General features: G+C 46.0%; 1 protein-coding gene across 1 annotated transcript; it reads right to left on the reverse strand.

The window, feature by feature from the left end:
- Positions 1-483: 483 nt before the first annotated feature.
- On the reverse strand, positions 484-19,391 carry LOC144753713 (hatching enzyme 1.2-like). Its single transcript, XM_078641303.1, has 9 exons — positions 19,251-19,391; positions 15,360-15,423; positions 15,155-15,241; positions 13,820-13,972; positions 12,546-12,663; positions 11,438-11,616; positions 10,100-10,181; positions 3,786-3,907; positions 484-846 (listed from the first exon to the last, which is right to left on the reverse strand). The coding sequence occupies exons 1-9, from the start codon at positions 19,332-19,334 to the stop codon at positions 815-817; spliced, it is 921 nt and encodes a 306-aa protein (XP_078497429.1). The 5' UTR covers positions 19,335-19,391; the 3' UTR covers positions 484-814.
- Positions 19,392-23,368: the final 3,977 nt, after the last annotated feature.

Raw genomic sequence — 23,368 nt, forward strand, 5'->3', positions numbered from 1 at the left:
CTGACATTTTAGTCTTACATGCAATTTATGTTTGTGTGAATTTTCACAACCCCTCCCTTCTTCCCACATACTTCGAAGGACACAAGGTTATGGTAAAAGAAAAGGCCGCAGTTTATTGCGTATCACATAGAGCATGGATCAACATCTCACAACCTTCATAGTTGGTCATCCGGGACCCATGCTTTGTCATAACCTTGCATCTCTTGGTAATCATGTCTCACTAGTCCTGTTTCGTTTTAGCAGACAGCCTAACTCCTGAGCAGAGGTCAGTTCCGCAGGTAAACCAGTGATTACGGATTCTAGGCTTCTCTTGCTACCGACCTCATGACGGCTGTTAGACCTGGCCCGTTTCACTTGGATGTGCTCCTGCTGACCCTTCCCTGCTCCTCCGTACCCATGTCTTGTGGCTTTGTTCACAGGCTTTGCTGCCCCCCCCTTCCGGGACTCGTACTGCAGCCGTGAGGGGTTCCCCGTGGGCCCCCATTGGTCAGCTGCAGTTCCAAACCACGCTACTTCACACCAGCCCACAGGGGAGACACCAGAAACAAAATATAAGCTGCAGATGAGGGGGAGAGGTCGTGGCATCTTTGACCTCCTTTTAAATCTGCCACTGACGTGACACTAAAATAAGTGGTGCAAGCATGCCTAAAACACAGGGCAGGAGACACACACATTCTTTCCAAGAACCGGAAGGCAGATGTCCATATAGGTTTATTATTTAGGAATGTTGAGTATGTGCTGAACAAAGACAACGTGTTAGCAGATGCACAGTCCAGTTCTTTGAAGCACTTTTCTGTCTTCGTACCCGCAGGCTTTAGAGTTGAGTTCTTGAATGAGCCCCCCTCGCTGCAAGAGGGAAGAACAAGGCGGATTAATAGGTTTTACCACTGGTATGCTTTTGACATTTGCATGGTGAAAAGAGTTTACCAAGCTTCAAGTCACAGTATGGATAGCAGCCACAGGGCAAGCTTCCTTCATACACAGACAGTATAGTACAGCACCAGTCCTGCAGACTTCCATTGCGCATACCGAACAAGTACTATGGGTGCAATGGCAGTACATGCCTTCCTCCTGCCCACTGCACAGTAATAGCACAAGCAGCAGCAGGAGGCTCCCCTTATACAGACGAGAGGTGTGCTACATTTAGGAGTACTGTACTGCACAAGAGGAGAGGAGGTAAAGTATGAGCAGCAAGTGTCCAAGCATCCATCACAGGAGGAGAACAGTCCCAGTACAAGCAGCAGCTGTAGAAGCTTCTGTTAGACAGACAGACAGACGACAGAGAGCACAGGCAACATGTGCTAGCTTCCCTTGCGCTCACACAGAACAGTCACAGTACAATCAGCATTTGTGCAAGCTTCTGTTAGACGGACACAAGAGTGAGAGCACAGGCAGCAGTGCCAGCTTCCCTTGTGCTGACACAGAACAGTCACAGTACCACCAGCATTTGTGCAAGCTTCTGTTAGACGGACACAAGAGTGAGAGCACAGGCAACAGTGCCAGCTTCCCTGCGCTCACACAGAACAGTCACAGTACACGCATCAGCTTTGCAAGCTTCTGTTAGACGGACACAAGAGTGAGAGCCACAGGCAACAGTGCCAGCTTCCCTTGTGCTGACACAGAACAGTCACAGTACCACCAGTATTTGTGCAAGCTTCTGTTAGACAGACACAAGAGTGAGAGAACAGGCAACAGTGCTAGCTTCCCCTGAGATCACTCATAACAGTCACAGTACAAGCAGCATTTTTGAAAGCTTTTGTTAGACAGACACAAGAGTGAGAGCACAGACAACAGTGCTATGTTTCCCTGCACTCACATAGATCAGTCACAGAACAAGCAGCATCTGTGCAAGCTTCTGTTAGACAGACAGAAGACTGAGAGCACAGACAACAGCTAACTTCCCTTGCCACACAGAACAGTCACAGTAGAAGCAGCATTTGTGCAAGCTTCTGTTAGATAGACAGAAGACTCAGAGCACAGGCAACAGGGCTAGCTTCCCTTGCGCACACATAGAACAGTTGCAATGCAATGAGCAGCTGCGCAAGCTTCTGTTAGACATACACAAGAGTGATGGCAAAGGCAACAGGTGCTAGCTTCAATTGTGCTCAGATAGAACAGTCACAGTACAAGCAGCAGCTGCGCAAGCTTCTGTTAGACGGACACAAGAGTGAGAGCACAGGCAACAGTGTTAACTTCCCCTGTGCTCACACAGAACAGTCACAGCACAAGCAGCAGCTGTGCAAGCTTCTGTTAGACAGACACAAGAGTGAGAGCACAGGCAACAGGGCTAGCTTCCCTTGCACTCACAAAGAACAGTCAAAGTACAAGCAGCATTTGTGCAAGCTTCTGTTAAACAGAAGACAAAGAGCACAAGCAACACACAAGCAGCTTCCCTTGCATCACACAGAACAGTTATAGCACTATAGGTAACAGTGCACACCCCCACGCAAAGACCAATCACATCACAGGCAGCAGCACTGCAAGATTTCCTTGCTTTTGAAGATTTTTAAGATTGAATGTAGGATGACCTCAAGGCAGGTAAACAATATGACAAGACCTTGTGGAAAGTAGAAGGAATGTTAAAATGTAAAGGGAGAGAACAAAACCTGCAGAAAAGGGAGGATGCGTTACAGCTGTTCAGTGTACATCACAATATACCTAGCTATTGAATAGACAGGGATATGTAAGGTTTTCTATACTCTAACGAGAACATTTAAGGTCATATTTACAAGGGCTTATCGCCACAGGAACATGACTTTTTGTGACATTCCTGTGGCGAAAATCCCTTCACTTTCTTTACAAGGCGGCGTTAAACTACATTAAGTGGCTTAACACCACCTTGTAAATAAGGCCCCCTTCCATGCTACACTTTGCGTGACAGGGGCGGGTAATGGGCATTGCGGTGGGAATCCCACTGCAACACTAATTGATTTTGACGCTGCCCCTACATACAATTGTGGTGTAAATATAGGGCAGCTCCAAAAAATTAAGACCAAGAAAAACTTGGTCTTAACATGGCGAATTGAGGAAAAAAGTTTAATTTCTCCTCTTTTTTTCTGTTTCTATGTGTGCTGCATTGTGCAGCACACATAGAAGCAGCAAATAGGCATGAATGAGTGTTTATGTGCAGGAAGATGTCCTTTCCTGCACATAAACAATCATTAAAAAAATTACAATTTGCAACTTCTATGTGTGCTGCACAATGCAGGACAGATAGGAGTTACATATCACCATTAGTTATTGTTTATGTGCAGGAAGGAGCACCTTCCTGCACTTTAACAATCATTCCCTCATCGCAGACACCCTTGCACTATGGTGCAAGGGTGCCGGCGTTGGCGATAGGCAGCTGAGTTTAGTGCCAGCACTAGGAAAAACATTGTAAATAAGGCGAATCCCTGCATTTTCAGAAGTGCGGAGCATGGCGTTAGCAATTTTTGCTTAATGCCACGCTTCGCCATTCACTTGTAAATATGTCCCATAAACTCATGAACGCAGAGGTAAGCAAAGTATACATTTCAAGAAGGATCAGCATTGAGTTAGTACAGGTCTGAAAAGTCATGCAAAATGTGAACACTGCTCTACAGATAAACCATAAAATAACATGACGTATATTATTAGCACCAAGTGACAATGCTGGGTACACTAATAGTTTAATACTGAGGTATAAAGAAGGCACACTCCCTGGGTGCCTCCAGGTATTACAGTAGTCCCCACACCATTCCATAAATTACAAAGCAACATAAACTACATGAAGTGAGTCGCTTATGACGCACTTGTTTACTTACAGCAATACAACCTGTTGATCTTTGTGATGTCGGTTTCGGTGAACTGTCGAGATTGCCCAATAGGGACATTAGGATCAGGCTTGGGCAAAATGGTGGGCATCCCATTGCGTGAGAAGGCATCCCTGTAACAAGACACAAGTATGAGCAGATGCAACACAATCTTCTACTATTGTGCCTTGTCAACCTAGAGGCAATGACCCCTCGGTGAACACTCTACGTGAAAAGGCTGGTCATCTTGCAAATACATTGTAAGAGTATTTGACAAGACTGCATGTTGATGGCAGCATGTGAGCTGGAGTCAATGTTAGTTTCCATTAATCATGAACACCAATTTTGTTAAATCTTAAGAGCTAAGTACATCTCCATAAACTAAAGCAAACTCTTTGCATTGATTTCAAGATGGGGTACAACCATCTACATCCAGTAGCGAGGGTGTCCAATAACCTGATCTCAGATATGTTGGCTTTAGACAGAACTTGATGTATTTTTGGTAAAGCATATTATTAACCAGTCTTTCTAGTAGGCTTTTCCTTGATTTCATCTTCGATTTACCTAATTGAGATTGCATTTCCTGCACCATTTTCTGTATCGCTTCAGGAGACAATGCAATAGTTTGTGACTCAAAGTCAAAGAAAGCTTTATTCGATTGCTATAACAGACAATCATAAAAGCACATGAAAAAGCATTAAAAAACATATCCACGAGTACATAAGTTAATAATATCCTACAAATGTACACATAGTCTTTGGTATGGTACATGGTTAAAAAGAAGCAGTGTTAAATTGAAAATATTAAAAAACATATCAGGCAATACATTATTTACAAAATAAAGGAACCTACACATAACCAATAGTATAATACAACATTTAAGAAACAGTATTTAATTAAGACAATATTAAATTAAAATCTTTATCTGATTAGAATTGATTAAATATGCATGCTTTTCCTCTGACTCAGAACTTCCTTCAGAAAGATTACAATTCTAAAAACACTATGCTCGTTATCTAGGTGTTGTAGTGCAAGAAGAGCACGTCGACATTGGCGGAGCCCAAACAGTTTTGAAACTGGTACTAAGTACATTTTCCTTACATGGGTATAGAATCTACAAAAAAGAACCACATGTATTGTAGATTGGTTGGAGTTATTGTCACAGGGGAAGGGTCGAAGGTTACGAGTCCAATCATTTATTATGGGTAAGTAACTAGTCTGTGAAATACCTCCATCCTGAACCTGGTTAATAAAAACCTATTATATACTCCAGGTACGAAAGTCAAATAAGGTTGAAGGCTAAAAGTGGATAAAATCAGCTAGTGGTGCAGAACTGTTGATTTCAGTATCTCGGAGGACAATCTAATAGAGTCCAGCAACACAAGGCCTTCCTTTCGTAATTCTTTTCTTGTTATTGTCCCAATAGTTTGGGTTTTTTTAAAGCAGTCTATAAGACCAAGATCTAGTAAGAAGTTGCGGACCTACCTTATCCATGGGATCATTAAGACCCCTTCTAGTTTCAGAATATCTAGTAAAATGTCTCTGTTTAATTTAGTCTCATCTGTGGTCCAAAGCCTGTGCCATAAAAGCACAGTCTCAAGCTTTATTAAATCAGAGATGAAGGGTAGTTCCAGCTCCAGGTGACATATACAAGATGATATACTGTTTGGGACAGATAAAATGTACCTTAGAAAATGATTTTCAATACTTTGGATAGACAGCAAGTCAGGGAACCCCCAGACCCCTGGGCCAAAAACTGCTGAAGAGAAACACTTTGCCTTATTTTAACAAGCTTCTCAGGTGGCCTTTTTCAAAGTTTCCTGGCAAAGTTAGTAAGGGCAGATGTTGTTCTAAGGAGTACCAATTTTTTCGCTGCCAAAGTTTGTGCCCAAATATCATTATGAGCAAAAAGGATTCCCAGATATGAGAACCTTTTGGTTACCCCGATCTTCTGACCTGCCACAAACATATCTTTAGATTTCTTAACACCAGATCCACATTGCATAATAAAAACCTTAGAGGAGTTTACTCTTTACCCTAGATCTTTCATAAAATGTTAAAAACTGTCCAGCACCCTCTATAGACCTACTTGTGTGCGGGACATCAGCACCGCGTCATCTGCATAAAGAAGGGCTGGAATTGGACATCCTGCTACCTGAGGAAAATCATTATTATCCTTCAGGAGGGCCTCTTCCAGGCCATTGGTATAAAGATTAAAAAGGAACAGAGCCAGGACGCAACCTTGCCTGACTCCGCTCCTGATCGGGAATGCAGCCGAACGCTCAGCCCATTGCGGATGCGCGCCTTGGCATCACAATAAAAACGCTTAAGAAAATCAATGATCTGGACATCAACCCCAATAAATTATAAAATAGACCAGAGTTTGCTGTGGACGACACAGTCGAAAGCGGCTGTGAGATCCACAAATGCTAAAAATAGGTTCCCCTTCTTTTCCCTCGTGTACTTTCCCACCAGGATAGACAAATTTAAACCCAGTTCCACCGTCCCTAATCCTGCTCGACATCCGTATTGCAGGTTGGTTAGGATGGAGTTATCCTCTGACCTGTCCTCGAGGCATTCTAAAATAATCCCACCTATAACTTTAGTTACTACGTCCAGCAGAGAGATTAGACGGTAACAACCAGGGTCCTGTCTGTACCCCTTTTTAAAGATAGGGACAATAGTAGATTCTACCCAAGTCGATGGGAAGGTGGGGCTGCAGCTTGCGGTAATTACCTGAACCAGAATGGGTCCCCACAAGGAAATGTTTGATTTGAATAGATCTATGGGGACCCCATCTGGTCCAGGAGCCTTACTACCCCTGCTTAAGGATAAGGCCCGCTCCACCTCGTCCAGGGTAAATAACAGGCCAGAATAGGGTGGAGGGGACTTCAAGTTACAATCTTCCAAAGTAAAAAACAAATCACACCAGGGTTACCCTCGCCACTGTATACTCTAGAGAAATGTTTGATCCATTCTTCATCAGCGATTGCAATTTCAATAGAAGGACCAGCCTCACTTTACAACACAGGAAATGTAACTACCTTTCAAAAAGCTGAACTGTCATTCGTTATTGAGGCCTTATGTAAGGTCTCCCAGGCCTCATTTTTCAGGTTAGTTTTTCTGGCCTTTATAGCTTTTTTATATCCCACTCTAGCACTCCTCACATCATTTAGATTTCTGCGAGTTTTAAGAGGGAGTATGCCCGAGTACACCTGGAATCAAACCATCCGTTTGATTGTCTCCTGCTGCTAGTACGTTTTAGAAGGGATTCTTTTATTTCGTTGGATTCACTTGGAATGAGGCCATAATATTATCTACTCACGGGTAATATCACTGACAAACACAGTGGAAAATGATCACTGAGAGAGTTATCTGAGACAGTAAATGAGTGCAACCTATGCGCATAATTACATGATGTTAAAATGTAATCTATGGTGGTGGGAAAACCCCTACCATTAAATGTCCAAGGCGTGGGGATGGATGGCTGACATAATTCGTTTACAAAGCCCAAGTTAAGGCTAAAAATGTATTCATTAAGTTGCTCTTCCAACACAGAATGTCGAAAGTGGGATGAGCATGCCCCTTCTTCAATCAGAACACCACATAATTTATCATCGTTGGTGCACAGTTAAAATCTCCAGCCAGTATTACCATCAAATCTTTTGCCTTATTTTTACAAGCAGATTTCAACGATTTGATCATACCTTTTACTACATTTCCAATTTTTTCAGATGGGATATTATTGTAAAAGTTGGTCAGGACTATACAGTGTTTTGTGTCCAATTCTAGAATGACCATTTGGTAGTAAGGATCACTAACAAACATCGTTATTACCTCTACTTTTAAGCTGCATGATATGTAGTTGCATAGCCCACCCTTAGCCCTACCACTTACACGATCTATGGCTGGAGTGTGGTACGTCCTATAACCATTCATATGTGTCGCCTCCCTTGACGAGTTTCTTGAAAGCATAAAACTTTGAATTGCAATATAAAGTCTCACCACAAAGAATTATTTGGCTTGAAAGAGATGCCCACAATGTTCCATGAAGCAATATTACAAAAAAATAGTTTACCAATGTCGGGGTGTTAGTAGGGGTTTATAGCCTCTGTGATTCCGTAGGTGTGTTACTGTGTAGATGGAAGTTATCTGTACAGCCCACTGGATTCATTAGGACTACCAATTTTGGAACTGTTGTCCCTAGGTCCTCATCTGTATGGCCTTCACCAGTGAAAGTGGGCAAAGGAACAACATTTCCTGCCTTGGCTAAGCCTCCATTGCCCCTAACTTCAGACCGAACGGGTAGGGTTTTGGATTGACCATACTCCAATGGGCCCAGTCGATCAATCTCTTCTAGTGAGCTCAAGACATTAAAATGGTTGCTTACTGGTACCAAATATCTGGGTTCCCTGTTACCCTTAAAGTTTTCACCTACAGGCGCACGCCATCGTGGTTTGAAATGGTTGGGCGGTTGGTAGTAAAAGCCCAATGGTAGGATGTTGATGTCATTAGGATTCACAGACCCATTACCTCCCCTCTCCAGGATTGTATATACCAGAGCTGGCAAACTAAAAGTTAGAACAACACAGTCTCCCTTCCAAGTTTTTGCTGAGGTGCCCACCCTATTCTCCGTACCATTTTAAATTTTGAGAAAAGGGTATAATGCCAGTCCTTGAATTTAGGAAGTGCAATAATTTATTATTTAAAGTTGACCAGTGTTTGTGACTCAATTGAATGGTCAAAAGTCAGAAAAGTAGCTAATTAATTATCCGGTGGTCTAACAAAACCAAGATTTTAAGAAAATAAATGCAGAATGAGTTTTTAGCCCTGAGAGAAAATTCTATTTTTCAGTGTCCTGAGTACTGAGGAATTTTAAGAGGAATGTTTTCAGTGTTCTTTCTTGTCCTTAGGACCCTGTGGGCTACACTGGGGATGTGGGATGATACATGACACTATTCTCATTTGTTCACCGTTTACCCTTATACACGCTTGGTATAGCAGTTGCACCAGAGCGAAAGTGGCAGATACCCCAAGCCCGCTTTTTGTAAAACCCGGTAGTGAGATTTAACACGCTTGCTTTACATCTCATTTCCATACTTTATCTGTGCCGTCTAGAAATGTTAGAATGACAGTGAATAATAGGTGTATCGGTTTAGGCGAGTCGGTGAAGGCATATGCAAGTGATAATAAGAGTAGCTCTGATGTTGAGAGAAATTTCGTAACCAACGCGGATTTGCACACACCAGCCATCACCACGCCACTATGGCTCTCTCCACAATGCCGATGTGACGGTCTCCAATGTATACAACCGTTTCATATATCTTCATGAGCAGGTTGCGTTATAGTACCGCTTAAGCGAATCTACCATAAAAAAGTCGCCTGATGAAGCGTTAAGCCCGGAATGCATTGGGCAGAAATGAATGAATAATTATGAAAGATGTGCATACTATGGAAAGAATAGTATCAATTTGAAACCAATAAAAAAACACAACTTCATGAACATAGCACACGGAAACTTGGAATTTATTTGAAATTTATTGAAAGTTGTGGCCGTTGGGGACGCTTCTCCTACGGGAGATAGCATTTTTCGCTAGTAACTATCAGGGGCCATATTACACAAAGTGCTTCGGGGGTGCAACGGGCATTTGCGCCTGCTTTGCAAGCCCTCGGGCACTTTGTTATTACATAAGAGGGCGCAGATGCTTGTGCAGCCTATTGTAATACCAATAGCACTGGCACTTATTGGTGTACATAAAACACCAGCGCTATCTTCAGGGGGCGTTCCCTTATTTGCCTGGGGGTGTGTCCCATGCAAATGAAAAAATTAATTTGCCTCTGTGCCTGTGTTGTATTACAAACGCGAGCACAGAGACAAAGAAGCTGTCAGGAGGCGAACTGACAGTGTGCCCCCAAAGAGAAGCTCTCTGGAGCAGCAAAGGGGGTCCTATGGACCCCTAGAAATCCCCTTTGAAAGTACAGGCGGGTGCCGCCTGCACTCGAAAAACACGAAGCGGCTTCAAAGCAGACACTTGGTTTTTCACTTGAATTCACTGCCCCCAGGGCATCACCAGTTTGTGGCTGCCCTGGGGCGAGCGCATTAATCATAATACAGTGCATTTTCCTTCATTGCACAGGCAAACTTTTTAAAAGGTGCGCCCAGCGCAATGAAGGAAAATGCACTGCATGTATAATGCGGCCCCTGATGCCATATCCAACCCAAGATTCTCAAGATTCGATAAATCATTTAGGTAATATTTCATGATGCAAAAACCGCTGTTCTCTGTTAAGCAATGGCATCTTGAATTTTGTTTAAAAAAACGTACCTCGAGTAGTGCATAATTGAAGCATAGTCATAACGTGTGCCAAGATTATTGGTGTTCACCTTCTGAAAAGCAAATTCCAAGCCTAAGAAAAAATAATTACAAGCAATCATTGTTCATGTTATTAAAATACAAGTTAATCAAGTCTCAGGTTCAGTTTCCAATAATATCATGACAAATAGTACATTAAGGTACTAATAAGAAGTGTACTTCCACACTGCATATAGTAAGGAATGAGACAAGGAAAGCTGGATGAGGAGGCCTCTCGTTCTCAAGACAACTGAAGAATTCTCTGAAGCAACTGAAGGTCCTGTGCAATTTGGAGTAACTCATGGTCCCCTTAATGTGGAATAACATAGGAGGCACAGAGAGAACAAGGAATCTGTTTGCATTGTCGGTGCCATCTTTCCGTGAACATCTTAATCATCTTCAGGAGCGGCTTGTGTTTAGGAAAAGAGGTGAGACAGGGATGGGTGCAGGGGGATGGATGGATGGGTGGACGATAGAGACAAATAAAAAAAAAACTACCTGCCGCCCTCCAGGATTGCGATTAACCTGCTCCTCTCCTTTCCACTGCAGGCAGGCACAGGCTCCCAGGCTGTCCTGCGTCCAATCCTGAAGCCGCTCTCTTGCATGAGAACAGCTTCACGACTGGCCTTGGTGCCGATGATTTTCGCTCCCAGACAGACTGGGAGATTGTGCCTGCTCTCTCCAACCCGGCAATGCAGCTGGGATGGCCGGCCAAACCCACATGCACAGTGAAGGCAATGCCCCCCCACTCCCACTCCAGCCTGTCTTCACCTTGGCCCCGCCCCCAAGACTCCGCACAAAAAATTTAAAACGATAATAAAATGGGTTATAGGGTGAAAAGGACGAAAAATGGCAAATGACATACTTTGCTGATATCGTCAATCGTGTGCTGTTGTAAAACTTGGTTTACACCTACACCATTATGCTGCAATTTATGCTTATGTTTTTTTTAACCAGGACCTGAGCTTGCTGGTCCAGCAATACCGGTTTATGTGTCATTGTGGCTGTTCTATTTGTACCTTTTATATTTATCTATCCAATATAAAGATGAACTCTGGAACATTTTTTGTACACTGTCACAGTGATAGGCTTGGCATTGCCTCCAGCTAATGACTTCACCATAAGACTTCATAACCCTTGCCTTGCCCATATACCCTCGCCCTCATAGCATCCCAAAAAAGCAGATTTGCAGAATACAGCAGTTCACCAAACCCAGATAAATAAAATCAATATATATTCTATGACATCTACAGGGCACAGAATAGATCAAGTTTTAACCCAGCTTAGTTACCTTGCACCATCTAGACTTACCCGGCATTATATTCTGGAGGAAGATGGTGACAAAGTCATCACGGTCGCTGCGGTTCTGTTCATGGTGGAAGCCCAGGGCATGGAGGAGCTCGTGCTGCACGATGCCGGTGGAGATACACCCATTCCTCTGTAAAGACACCACCTGACGACCCCCGATCCGTCCAATGAAGGATGAACATCTGCAGAGGGGGAAGGGCGCACTGTGATGAGTACTCTTACACTGGCTGCTCGCCTATACTAGACTCTCACCCGGCTACCTGTAGGCCTGACTGCCCTTCAAGACATGGAATTGAGGGTAGTGGGCGAAATATATGTGTCCAAGGATGTCCTTTTACAGATTCTCACCACTTCAATAATGAAACCCTACGTAAATACTGCATACCTTTCCTTCTTTTCTAATGGTGTTTTAGTGAACCTCCTTACGTAATAAGTTTCTTTATGTTGCCACTCCTGACATAGAGAGCCCATTGTTCCTCTATTGATAACCCCCATATGCCTATTACTAACAGTGCAAAGTGAGTCCTTCACTTATTGGCTTGTGAATCAATGCAAAACTGTCCCACTGTAACAAAACCTCCCCACACCACCCCGGCCCACCGGGGGAATGCTCGCTGCCCACCTCGGCCAGACTAGCCCTGCCGGGATTAGTTGAGAATTCTATCCCTTTAGTATCTCAAGCCCGCAGGATCCACAATTCGATTATCATTTATACTCAAGTTGTGTTAGCCCAACTTTGAGTTTACCTGACTCATTCCAGTAAAGCCACACTATGCTTATGCAGTACTTACAACCTTGTACATTGTCCTTATCTTTTTAGGGCTTCCAATGATTGCTATACAGTTGCTATATATTCTTCATTTCTCCAATAGAGACATCTCTATCAGATGTGCTGATGTCAAACAGCATCACTCACATATACACATGCACTCACCTGAGAATCAGCCATTAGACACTGCCATCAACTGCAATCACACAACCTGTCACAAAAATGTCTCATCTGGCACTATGCCAACAATGCCCTATCAGACACTGTGCCATCACATGGGCTGTCGAGAAATACCCATCAAACACTTCTCTTGAAAATGCCCCATGAAGCACACATACTGACCCATTCTGTGGTTCGATGAAGAGATAGTCGCGTTCGTTTGTTCGAGGTCTGAACGAAATACAGGTGCGTGCGGCGAATGATTGTATGGCGCCCATTATCACAGCTCGCTCATTCGGGGCTAATAGGAACAGAGAATCAGAGAAACAAGTCACAACACTAGTTGGGTGTTCACAAGATTATTGCAAGAACATGCACACCTAAAGAGGCAGTCTACATTATTTATGACAAACTCAATGAAACTGTTGGCATTGAAGCTCCACTTAAGTTGACCATATGTGATTGCAGGCCAAAGAGCAGGCTAAAAGTCCATGCTATACCTGCAATAGCCACAGCTGGGTATGGGCTGCAGTAGTGGCAGTTATGGGTCTCTGATTTTCTAATTCATGCCCATATGATCACACAAATGTCCACATCATTGACATTGGTGGTGTTGGATAGTATTAGATCTTTCGTGGATGGGGGCAAATTAGCAGCCCTGATCCTTTTAGATCTGTCTGCGGCATTCTACACAGAGTCTCATCGCCTTTTGCCTCATAGGCTGCATGAAATGTATCTGCATTCCTCTACTTTGCAGTGGTTTAGTTCGTTTTTAAGTAAATATCTAATTTGGTACAGCTGCCCCATTTTAAACCTAGCCCTCAGGGACTGAAATGTGGAGTTCTTCAGGGATCCTCCCCAAGTCTGACTTTGTTTAACATCTATTTGTCACCTTGGACTGTCAAGGCGTTAGGCCTTGAGATCTTTATGTATGCTGGTGATACTCAGCTGATTATTTCCATGGATGATAAGTACTCTGAGACTCAGGGGAATTCAAGTGTCTGCCTCTATGAAGCAGCTGTGTGGTTGCAGGCATATTGTTTAAAAATGAATGCAGACAAAATAGAGCACTTAATGACAATGGCCCAGTAATCCTATGTGACAGAGTTACATTTTAGAAGCCAACTCGGGATCTCTGCTCTGCTATTGAGGCTTTGATATACTGTAAACGAATCAAGAAATCCAGAATGGGTGGATTTGGTGAAGGTTAGAAATGGGAGGTAAGAGGTCTACCGCTGGGATATCTCTTAGGGGACGAGGATGCGCTTAATAAATCCTTTAATAATAATACTTTTTATGTCACAGGACATCAGTCAGTCTGAAACGTTAATCAACGTTTTATTTTTATGGGACTGCATGCAAGTGATGAGACCAGGTTTTTCATGAATAATATCCAATTGTAGGAACAACTTAAAATCCATAAACGTTTGTTAAACAAACAATGACTTATTACTTACAGTAGGCGGGAGAGATCTCAAAGGGCACTAGCACCTGCCCGTTGGCAGCGCTGGGCCAGCGGCACCGATCAGAGGCACATCGGTCTGCGTTTCCCAGGGGGTCCACTGCGATGTCACCAAATACAAGGGGTGGCCAACCAAAGGGAGATTCACCTGAGAACAGTGAAGACAGGAGAAGAGCAACTGAGGTTATATTCTGAATATTTCAGCCATTTCAGGCCTAATTACAAAGTCGCTCCTGGGACCGACCAACCTCCGGTCAGTGGTCCCAACCACCTAATTAGGATGCGACCGAACACTGTTTGGTTGCACTCCTACATTTCCCTATGGTTGCATGCATTATGACCATAAACCGGCTCTAATACATTCTCCCATAGGGAAATTTGAGGTGCTGTTCATCCTTGCACCCTGTCCCAGGCACCTCAAAGTGCCTACCACGAGGTGAAGGGATCAACGAGAGGCACCACACACAAGGGGGCCATGCTGAGGGCCCCCAAACACATTTTCCGACATAGTTTCCATGTTGCATAGGCCGGCATGAAAACCATTCCGGAAACCGAGCATCATAATCCCAAAGACGGACAGGCCCGCACTTTGGGATTACGAGCCGGTTCCAACTGGCTAACAGGCTCCTTTAGTCCGTCGGAATCCATCTGAAATTACTGGCCAGTTTTTAATTCTGACCGGCTGATACATAATCAGCCAGTCAGAATTGAAACCGACGATTGGGGTCGGAAAGCCTCTGACCGAAGGTCAGGGGCTTTCCGACCTCGATCGTAATCGGCCGACATGTGTTCTCCAAATCAATTCCACTTTGAACAGCAACAAAATAAGGTTACGGAAAAGACAGAAAATATATAGGTAGAAGACTCATTTTATTGTTGTTGCAAATTTTTTAACTATTGGGAAGGCAAACAAGTATATACTTCTCCCTCTCCCTTGTGGTAGTGGTATAATTTGACGCAAATTCTTAAAGTGGAAACCGGAACTTAACACACCAATTGATGAATATGTGGCGGATCTCAAAAGATAAGCACTAGATTACAAGTTTAGATTCATACAAGAAGAATTAGTAAGGAAAATAGTTGTAATGCATGATAGAGATCCCCCAATTCAAGAGAGGTAAATAGGGTTGCAGACTTAAAGGACATTTTAGCTATAGTCCATGTGAACGGGTCAGGACTAATAAGTGCTGGTGCCGACCACTGGCAAATACTAGCTCAAGTCAAGTACTACCCATAGCAGTCATCATGGCACTTTGCAGATCTTTTGTAACATCCACCCATTGCTCCCAGCCATCGCCCTCGCTCTTAGCCATCCATTACCAGGACTCACCAGAAGCTTCATTAACTTTCAGGATTTGAGTTGAAGGTTCAGGGTCTTCTTCCCCAAATACGTACTCCCTCTGCGCATCGTACCATTCTACAACAACAAATCAATGATATTTTAAAGTGAGGCATTGGATAATGGGACTTTGACATGAGAAAATAAAGTGACAATAAGCTCTCCCTCAAGCATCCGTATGGCATTGAATCATTACCCAGGTGGTGTTTCTTCTCCCACGAAGCACCATGCCATCCTTTGCCAAGGGACCAACTCTGTGCCTGGGGAAAATAAACATAACTGTGAAATACCACACCTCGCTAGCCTCGACTTTAAAACCATTAACCAATTGATAAGGTAGTCGTCAACATCAAATAACAAAGCTCGGGGAATTATTGTGCTAACAAGGCACATATAGGCACCAACTGGGCTTCATATCACTAGCCGGCTAAAGACTAGATAATAGGAAAAGGGACACCAAACCCTTTATCATAGCCCAGAGAGGAGTTAGGACAAGTATTCTTGGAAGAGGAAGATGTTGCATTTGTCAGGAACATCGAAATGCGTACTGTGGCTTTACCGGAACCATAACGTTTACGCTGTTTCGCACGTTCAATGGCTCTGCAAACATCCAGTCACCATGGAGGCATTTGGCACACTTTAACACGAAATCCATTGGAAATGCTGGTTGAAAAATGTGGGGCTTATTTGTCATGTGGTATGAAACCACTGCTTCTGATAGTAAGAATAATTGATGAACAACTGCATGGAGAGTTATAAAGAAGCCAGCAAAACGTCACTTGTGTCCACATCTGAGCCCTAGCAGTCAGACGCTTTTGTGGGGAATTCACATTACAGTTTGCCTATACTTTACGAAAGGGAGAAAACCGCCCCGGTGGCAGGCATCTCTTTATGGTAAAGTATAGGGAAAAGTAAAAACACTTATTAAGACTTGAAAAAATTGTTAAAAATATGTGTAATGTTAAACAGTAATGCAAATTAATGTGATATTTTTATTTTAAATGTAGAACAAAATAAAAGATGCTAAAGCACTATTAACTTATTTGGAATTAAATATTTAAATAATTTAAATATATTACATTAAATAGAAGTTTGTTATCTAAAGTTTAAATTCATAAAATCCTCATCTAAAGTTTAAAATATATATTTTTGAATTTTGTACCAGTATTCAAGAAATGTAATGTATTGAATTATTTCAAAGTAATAAAACTAACAACACTGATACATTAATTTTACAATTTTTAAAATGGTTGTGAATATATATATTTTTTTAATGTTTTATTTTCGGATATTGTTTTAATTTTAAATTACATTTATATATATTATTAAATAGTTAACACAGCAACAATAATAAGTTTCATACATTATCAAGTATATGTCCTCTAACATACACAGGAGATTACAGAACAGGGGAAATACCTAATCTTGCTTTACAGAACTAGCAAATATTTATATTTGCACATTTAGTTACCAACCAACATTAAACCATGAGAAAATAGGAAAGTGACTCATCCGAATACTATAGCACCACACCCCCATTCAGTCAGCTTCCCAGTCCATTTACAAGCATGTCTGTGTACAATTTCTTTGAGCCCTTTCATCGCACAAGCTAAGCTACAAAAGTGTTTTTCAGTGTTAGGGCCAAATCCAATATGTTCCAATCCACAAAATACTCATCTTTACTTCAATGATTTTTATGCGAAGTTATTGCAGTTCCAGTGGTTGGCCATGTGTGGTGCTGGACTTACTCCAGTGCTGAATTGGAGCATATTTACTACTGTTTCGGGTCAGTTTTCGCTGTAGTAACTTTAGAATGCAGTTTGTAAATAGCAATGCATTTACTCTTTTTGTGTGCACACCCCTTTCATATTCCTCAATAGACTCCCATAACTTGTTCTTACTCCTCCCTAAACCCCGCTCATTTTGTAGAAACTACATCCCAGTTATTAACCACTCTTCTGGTCTCTCCCACATTTACTAATAATTAATAGACTGGCATGCGTGTTGATCGCTCCATAGAAAAGAAATGAGAATTGAAAGTGGGGATTTACACTAATAGGTTTGTGAACAGTATTTTGTAGTACCACTAAAAGTACATTAAAATGCAGTTTGTGACTAAGTACCCATCAACACTGTGACTGTCTCATCTCACATACACAGGGGCTTCAGTGAAAGTCATGGCCCTTGACATCTTTGTCACACTCCAGAGACCCACAGCTCACAACTCACTACACACTCACACATGTAGCAGTCCTGGCTGTAGCCATGGTGACCATCATTACAGCATTGGCCAACGAACAGTTTGTTGCATCCTACCAAACCTTGATCTCAATGCAGGGTGTTATAAGCTCCAGCTCCATCCACACTCTCACCACACAGCAATGTTTACTAATCACTCTAGCCTGCATATAGAAGTGCCTCAGCTTCAGAGTCTTCTCTGCAGCTGATAATTTCAAGAATGAATTTAGTGGGAGTATTGGTGGCCTGTCGACTATCTTGAAGGTTAGTGATGCCACTGGGGTTCCTGGGCAATTCCAATGACAGCACAGACTCATTCTGACGCTTCAGGAGCTGCAGCTCAAGCTGCCTAAAGACAAGCACCAGTTAGGGTTTGTCGCATCAGCAGTGTGCAACTTCTACCCCAGCAAGGCCAAAGCCAGTCACCAAAATGTGAATCCTTAGACCTGTACACGACAGTGCCAGGGTCAGAGCCAGGCTTGTCGCCGACTAAATATTCGGACTCGCTCAGCCATGGTATTGTATACCCCCCCCTCCATACAGCTTTACATTTCTTTGTTTCATTCGCCTCTTTTTAAGGCTGGTAATATCGATGGGTGGGGTCTCTCTGTGGTCCTAAATCAGACCAAGCTGACTGCCTCCCAGCAGAGAGCAGCCTGGGAACACACAGCGACCCCTCCTCCCCCTCGCCTGAATCATCTATTTTGTGCCCCAGCTCGTTTTCGCCTGTACAAAATTGGGGCAGAGGGGCAAGGAGAGGGTTGTAGGATGATGGAAGGAAAGGGAAACAGGAAGAGTAAGGAACTGATAAGAGGGACAGGACAAAACAAAGCATTGGCATAAGTGAGCTTCATAACAGATCTACAGGATGCTGAGCCAAGGGCATGATTTGAACCTGGGGCCGCAAAGGCGTCGGCGGCCCCTTCTGTAATACCAAGGTGCCCCGGGGGCACACATGCCTGTTGCACCCCTAGTGCACTTTCTATAATAAGGCCCCAGACTGTATCACTGCATTGAGACATTTATTAAAAGTGATAGTTATTAAAAGTGAACTTAAAAACATTTTCACCCATCTGCCCTGCCCACACGACAAAGCCATTGCGTAACTAAGAGCCAAGTTATTTTTTGTGTACCCTTCATGTGGCCTAGGTTCTAACTAAAGATTGAGCAACCTGATAGTCCATTAAAACAAACACAACAGGGTTTTGTACAGCACTGATCCTGAACTTATTTGAACGTGCTCTTGGATTCGATAATGAAGAAAAATATGGTTAGGCAAAATAAAATATTTGCCCAGGATCACACAACTTGGTTAAATAGGAAAGTCGGATTGAATGCCAGGTTTCTTGTTACGCATTTGGCAATTCAGCCACTAGATGGAAATCTCTTTCCCTTGCCTGTTTGGTATCGGAGGTTAATGCTTTGAGGTTAATTCTTAGCCCCTGAGGTGAGAGTGTGGGTAGCAGGTAGAAGCCACCCTCTAAAGCTCGTTTTGGGTTCGACGGTCCGAGGGGCGCTAGAGGGGGGCCAGGCGGGATCCGGCGTGGCCTTTTAGTGGCTCGCGCACCTCTGCTAGCAGATCCGACCTGGCCTACACCATCCGCCCACTGCCCTCTCTTTGCCGTTTGAAGGACTGTCGAATTCTGTCCTTGATTTTGTATTTCCCTTTAAAGCGACCAAAACCTACCAAAAGGAGCCACTAAAGCATACATGAAACCCCTAAATCCATACCAAGACGACACATAAGTTAATACATAAAGGAATTAATTGGAGCGCTTAAAAACGGAGAAAGTTTAACATGAGGCGCTACATATACTTGAAAACCAGCTATTATTATCATTCATCTCACCATTCTGGCGCGACCTGGCAGCGGGCCCCCGAGGGGCGTGGCCGGGAGCAGGGCGAGGGCAGCGCACAGGAGCAGCAGGGTCATGGTTCCTCGATGTTCGGCCGGACTTCTGGCGCTCTCCGTGACCCCTGCTTTATACCCCTGTCCGAGGTGCAGCAGGAGGCCTCTGGAAGGGAGGAAGTCTTTGGTAACCCTCTGTGTGTCCCAACCGACGGATCCCCCGCTGGCCAGAGTCGTCCTAAATGTGACGCCAAACTCCAAGAACAGGGACATTTTATGGATTTTGGGAGACCCTGTTCAGAACGGCTTTGAAATAATAATCCAGTTTCGGCTCTTTCATGCCCTCTTTGCACAGACACAGGTCTAAATTCTAAATGTGTTTACATTTAATATTCAGAGATGGTGACTTTTTTTGTGATATTGTAACACAGGAACAGCTCACTAATATTACTGCAAATAATCTCTGTGACACCCTACCATTTCTGATATATGAGGTCCTGTTTTGAACTAAAAGAAACTTTTTTTATGGATGAGCATGAAACATGAATACATTTCTCTGAAAAACGTCTGTAATAGACTGTCAAACATCACCCACATAAAAAAATAAATTGAAAGGAAAAAGGGATTTAAAACAATCTGTTTAAGAATCATTCAAGGTCACTAGGGTAAGACTCTCTGCAAAGCAGAGCTGCTTATGTAGGCGGCCCCCTATAATGCTGGGGCCCTGGGCCAGAGCCCACTTTGCCCATCACTTAAAACGTCTGTGTCCAAGAGTCGTGCGGAGAGCAGAAAGTCTAGACGCGTGCACCAGAACTGTTAGCCACAGTCTTCATCTCCAAAAAACATGTCACGCGCCTGCACCATCATGCCGCTCAAAAGTTTTAGTTAGAAACGATTTGAAAATATGTAGTGGGCTTTTTGAAATCCAGTGAAATAAACCAGCAAAAGAGCTTCAGTGTTGCCGCAATAAATGTATACTTCATACACGTTTACATTGTTATGCTGAGACATTTGTGTAGCGCTTCATAACCCCTAAGAAGACCCGAGGCGCTTTCGATGGAAGTACAGCACCCTAAGCTGTATATGTTGGGCCGGGGTGAGAAGTAATTGGGCTAACATGGACTTTTTAGGTTTTGCCTGGCGAAAGCTGCGCACTGCGCAGCTTTTTCGCGCAGGCGAAAACCTAATGAGTATAGTAGGGGAGACATGAACGGCCCCAGTCTTTCATTGGCTAGCTCCATAAATGGAGGCTAGCCATTGGAAGACGGGCCTGTCCGTCAATGCCGGACCAGATTCGGGGGCTCTCCCGAGAATTTTGGCTTTTGGCTACGTCACGCTACGTCAGCCGAAAGCCAATTCTCGGGAACGCCCCCGAACCCCATTGCGCTTTATTTGTGCCTGCATAGCGCTGGACGCGCTTATATTTCTCCCCGAGCGCTTCATATCGCTTTTCTGCCCTAGCGAGTGCCCACCTCGCTTATTTGTTATTTAATTGTCCCCTGGCAGGCGCCCAGGGACCTTGCCGCTATTGTTTCTTTCACCTCGAGGGAGCCCACCCCTCGGTGAATTCACTCCCCGCCTGCAGTAGCTGAGGCGGGCCGCCGCGCTGCCCGCGGCGAACCGGAAGTGACTAGCCGGCCGGCCAATCCTAGCGCGGCCGGCCGGAAGTGCCCGCCCCCCCCCCCCCGCAGCCCGGGGGAAGAAGGAAGACGGCAGCCCAGGAGAAGAAGTATGGCGGCCCACGCGGGGCTCTCGTGGCCTGGAGGGAGCCCCGGGAGAAGCGGAGGACGTTGCCGGTCTCCCATGCTGAAGAGGGAGACCGGAGAAGTGCCCAAGAGATTGCCGCCGTCGCAAGGAGCCCCCGCCAGGACGGCGGCCCAGGAGAAGAAGTATGGCGGCCCACGCGGGGCTCTAGTGGCCTGGAGGGAGCCCCGGGAGAAGCGGAGGACGTTGCCGGTCTCCCATGCCGAAGAGGGAGACCGGAGAAGTGCCCAAGAGATTGCCGCCATCGCAAGGAGCCCCCGCCAGAGTGCCCGGTAAGTTAAATGGGCTACTGAGCGCAGCAGCACCACCACCAGCTTGGGGCTCGGAGCCGCACCATGGTGGACCTGGGCAGCTGCTTCAGGAGACACCTCTGCGAGCCCCTGCCACCCCCCGCCCTGCTCTGCTGGGCCCTGCTGCTGCTCTGCTTGGGGCTCGGAGCCGCACCATGGTGGACCTGGGCGGCTGCCCCAGGAGACATCTCTGCGAGCCCCTGCCGCCCCCCGCCCTGCTCTGCTGGGCCCTGCTGCTGCTCTGCGCCCCGGAGAGCTCCGCGCTGGCAGACTTCTCAGGTAAGACCCTCTCTGCTTCCCAGCCTGTCCTCTACCAGCCTGTCGTCACCCAGCCTGTCGTCACCCAGCCTACCCTCTGCCAGCCTGCCCTCTCCCAGCCTGCCCTCTCCCAGCCTGCCCTCTCCCAGCCTGTCCTCTCCCAGTCTGTCCTCTCCCAGCCTGTCCTCTCCCAGCCTGTCCTCTCGCAGCCTGTCCACTCCCAGCCTGTCCTCTCGCAGCCTGTCCTCTCGCAGCCTGTCCTCTCGCAGCCTGTCCTCTCGCAGCCTGCCCACTTCCAGCCCGCCCTCTCCCAGCCTGTCCTCTCGCAGCCTGTCCTCTCGCAGCCTGTCCTCTCGCAGCCTGTCCTCTCGCAGCCTGCCCTCTCCCAGCCTGTCCTCTCCCAGCCTGTCCTCTCGCAGTCTGTCCTCTCGCAGCCTGTCCTCTCGCAGCCTGTCCTCTCGCAGCCTGTCCTCTCCCAGCCTGCCCACTCCCAGCCTGCCCTCTCCCAGCCTGCCCTCTCCCAGCCTGTCCTCTCGCAGCCTGCCCACTCCCGGCCTGCCCACTCCCAGCCTGTCCCCTCCCTGCCCTTTCCCAGCCTGTCCTCTTCCAGCCTGTCCACGTCCAGCCTGCCCTCTCCCAGCCTGTCCCCTCCATGACCTTCCCCAGCCTGTCCTCTCCCAGCTTGTCCACTTCCAGCCTGCCCTCTCCCAACCTGCCCTCTCCCAGCCTGTCCCCTCCCTGCCCTCTCCCAACCTGCCCTCTCCCAGCCTGTCCCCTCCCTGCCCTCTCCCAGCCTGTCCTCTCCCTGCCTGTTGTCGTGTCCCGGTAGCAGCAGGCAGCAGGCAAGAGCGTGCACTGCGTCCCCGAAGTAACAGCCCTAAAGCAAGCAAGAAGTACGCCCCCCTCCCACCAATCCCTGTTAGGTAGTGGAAACTGTCCAAACTGGGGTGCAGACAGCCCCTCTCACCTTTCGGCCTGGTACCACTGCACCAGCCGCACTACTTCCCTACTGACCGTTCTCCACTTCAGCCCCGTCTAAATTACAATTCCTGCTTGTGACCCTTTTGCCTGCTTGTGCTTGTTTTCGTGACCCTGTTGCCTGCTTGTGCCTCCGTGTGCCCCTGTTGCCTGCTTGTGCCTCCGTGTGCCCCTGTTGCCTGCTTGTGCCTCCGTGTGGCCCTGTTGCCTGCTTGTGCCTCCGTTTTCGTGCCCCTGTCGCCTGCTTGTGCCTCAGTTTTCGTGCCCCTGTTGCCTGCTTGTGCCTCAGTTTTCGTGCCCCTGTTGCCTGCTTGTGCCTCCGTGTGCCCCTGTTGCCTGCTTGTGCCTCCGTGTGCCCCTGTTGCCTGCTTGTGCCTCCGTGTGCCCCTGTTGCCTGCTTGTGCCTCCGGGTGCCCCTGTTGCCTGCTTGTGCCTCCGGGTGCCCCTGTTGCCTGCTTGTACCTCCGTGTGCCCCTGTTGCCTGCTTGTGCCCCTGTTGCCTGCTTGTGCCCCTGTTGCCTGCTTGTGCCTCCGTTTTCGTGCACCTGTTGCCTGCTTGTGCTTCCGTGTGCCCCTGTTGCCTGCTTGTGCCTCCGTGTGCCCCTGTTGCCTGCTTGTGCCTCCGTGTGCCCCTGTTGCCTGCTTGTGCCTCCGTGTGCCCCTGTTGCCTGCTTGTGCCTCCGTGTGCCCCTGTTGCCTGCTTGTGCTGTGTGGGTGTGTGTGGAAGGCTCTGTGTGGGTGTGTGGAGGGCTCTGTGTGGCTGTGTGTGTGGGGAGCTTTGTGTGGCTGTGTGTGTGGGGGGCTTTGTGTGGCTGTGTGTGTGGGGGG

This window comes from Lissotriton helveticus, chromosome 5_1 (assembly GCF_964261635.1).
Source record: "Lissotriton helveticus chromosome 5_1, aLisHel1.1, whole genome shotgun sequence".
NCBI lineage: Eukaryota > Metazoa > Chordata > Amphibia > Caudata > Salamandridae > Lissotriton > Lissotriton helveticus.

Bases quoted from the DNA above. Each gene is read 5' to 3' on its own strand.
- LOC144753713 (XM_078641303.1), bottom strand. From the start codon at position 19,334: ATGACCCTGCTGCTCCTGTGCGCTGCCCTCGCCCTGCTCCCGGCCACG. The intron at 10,182-11,437 runs GTAAGTCTAGAT...ATTTTTTCTTAG, and splicing joins CCTCCAGAATATAATGCCGG to GCTTGGAATTTGCTTTTCAG. The intron at 3,908-10,099 runs GTACGTTTTTTT...GTCTTGTTACAG, and splicing joins TCAATTATGCACTACTCGAG to GGATGCCTTCTCACGCAATG.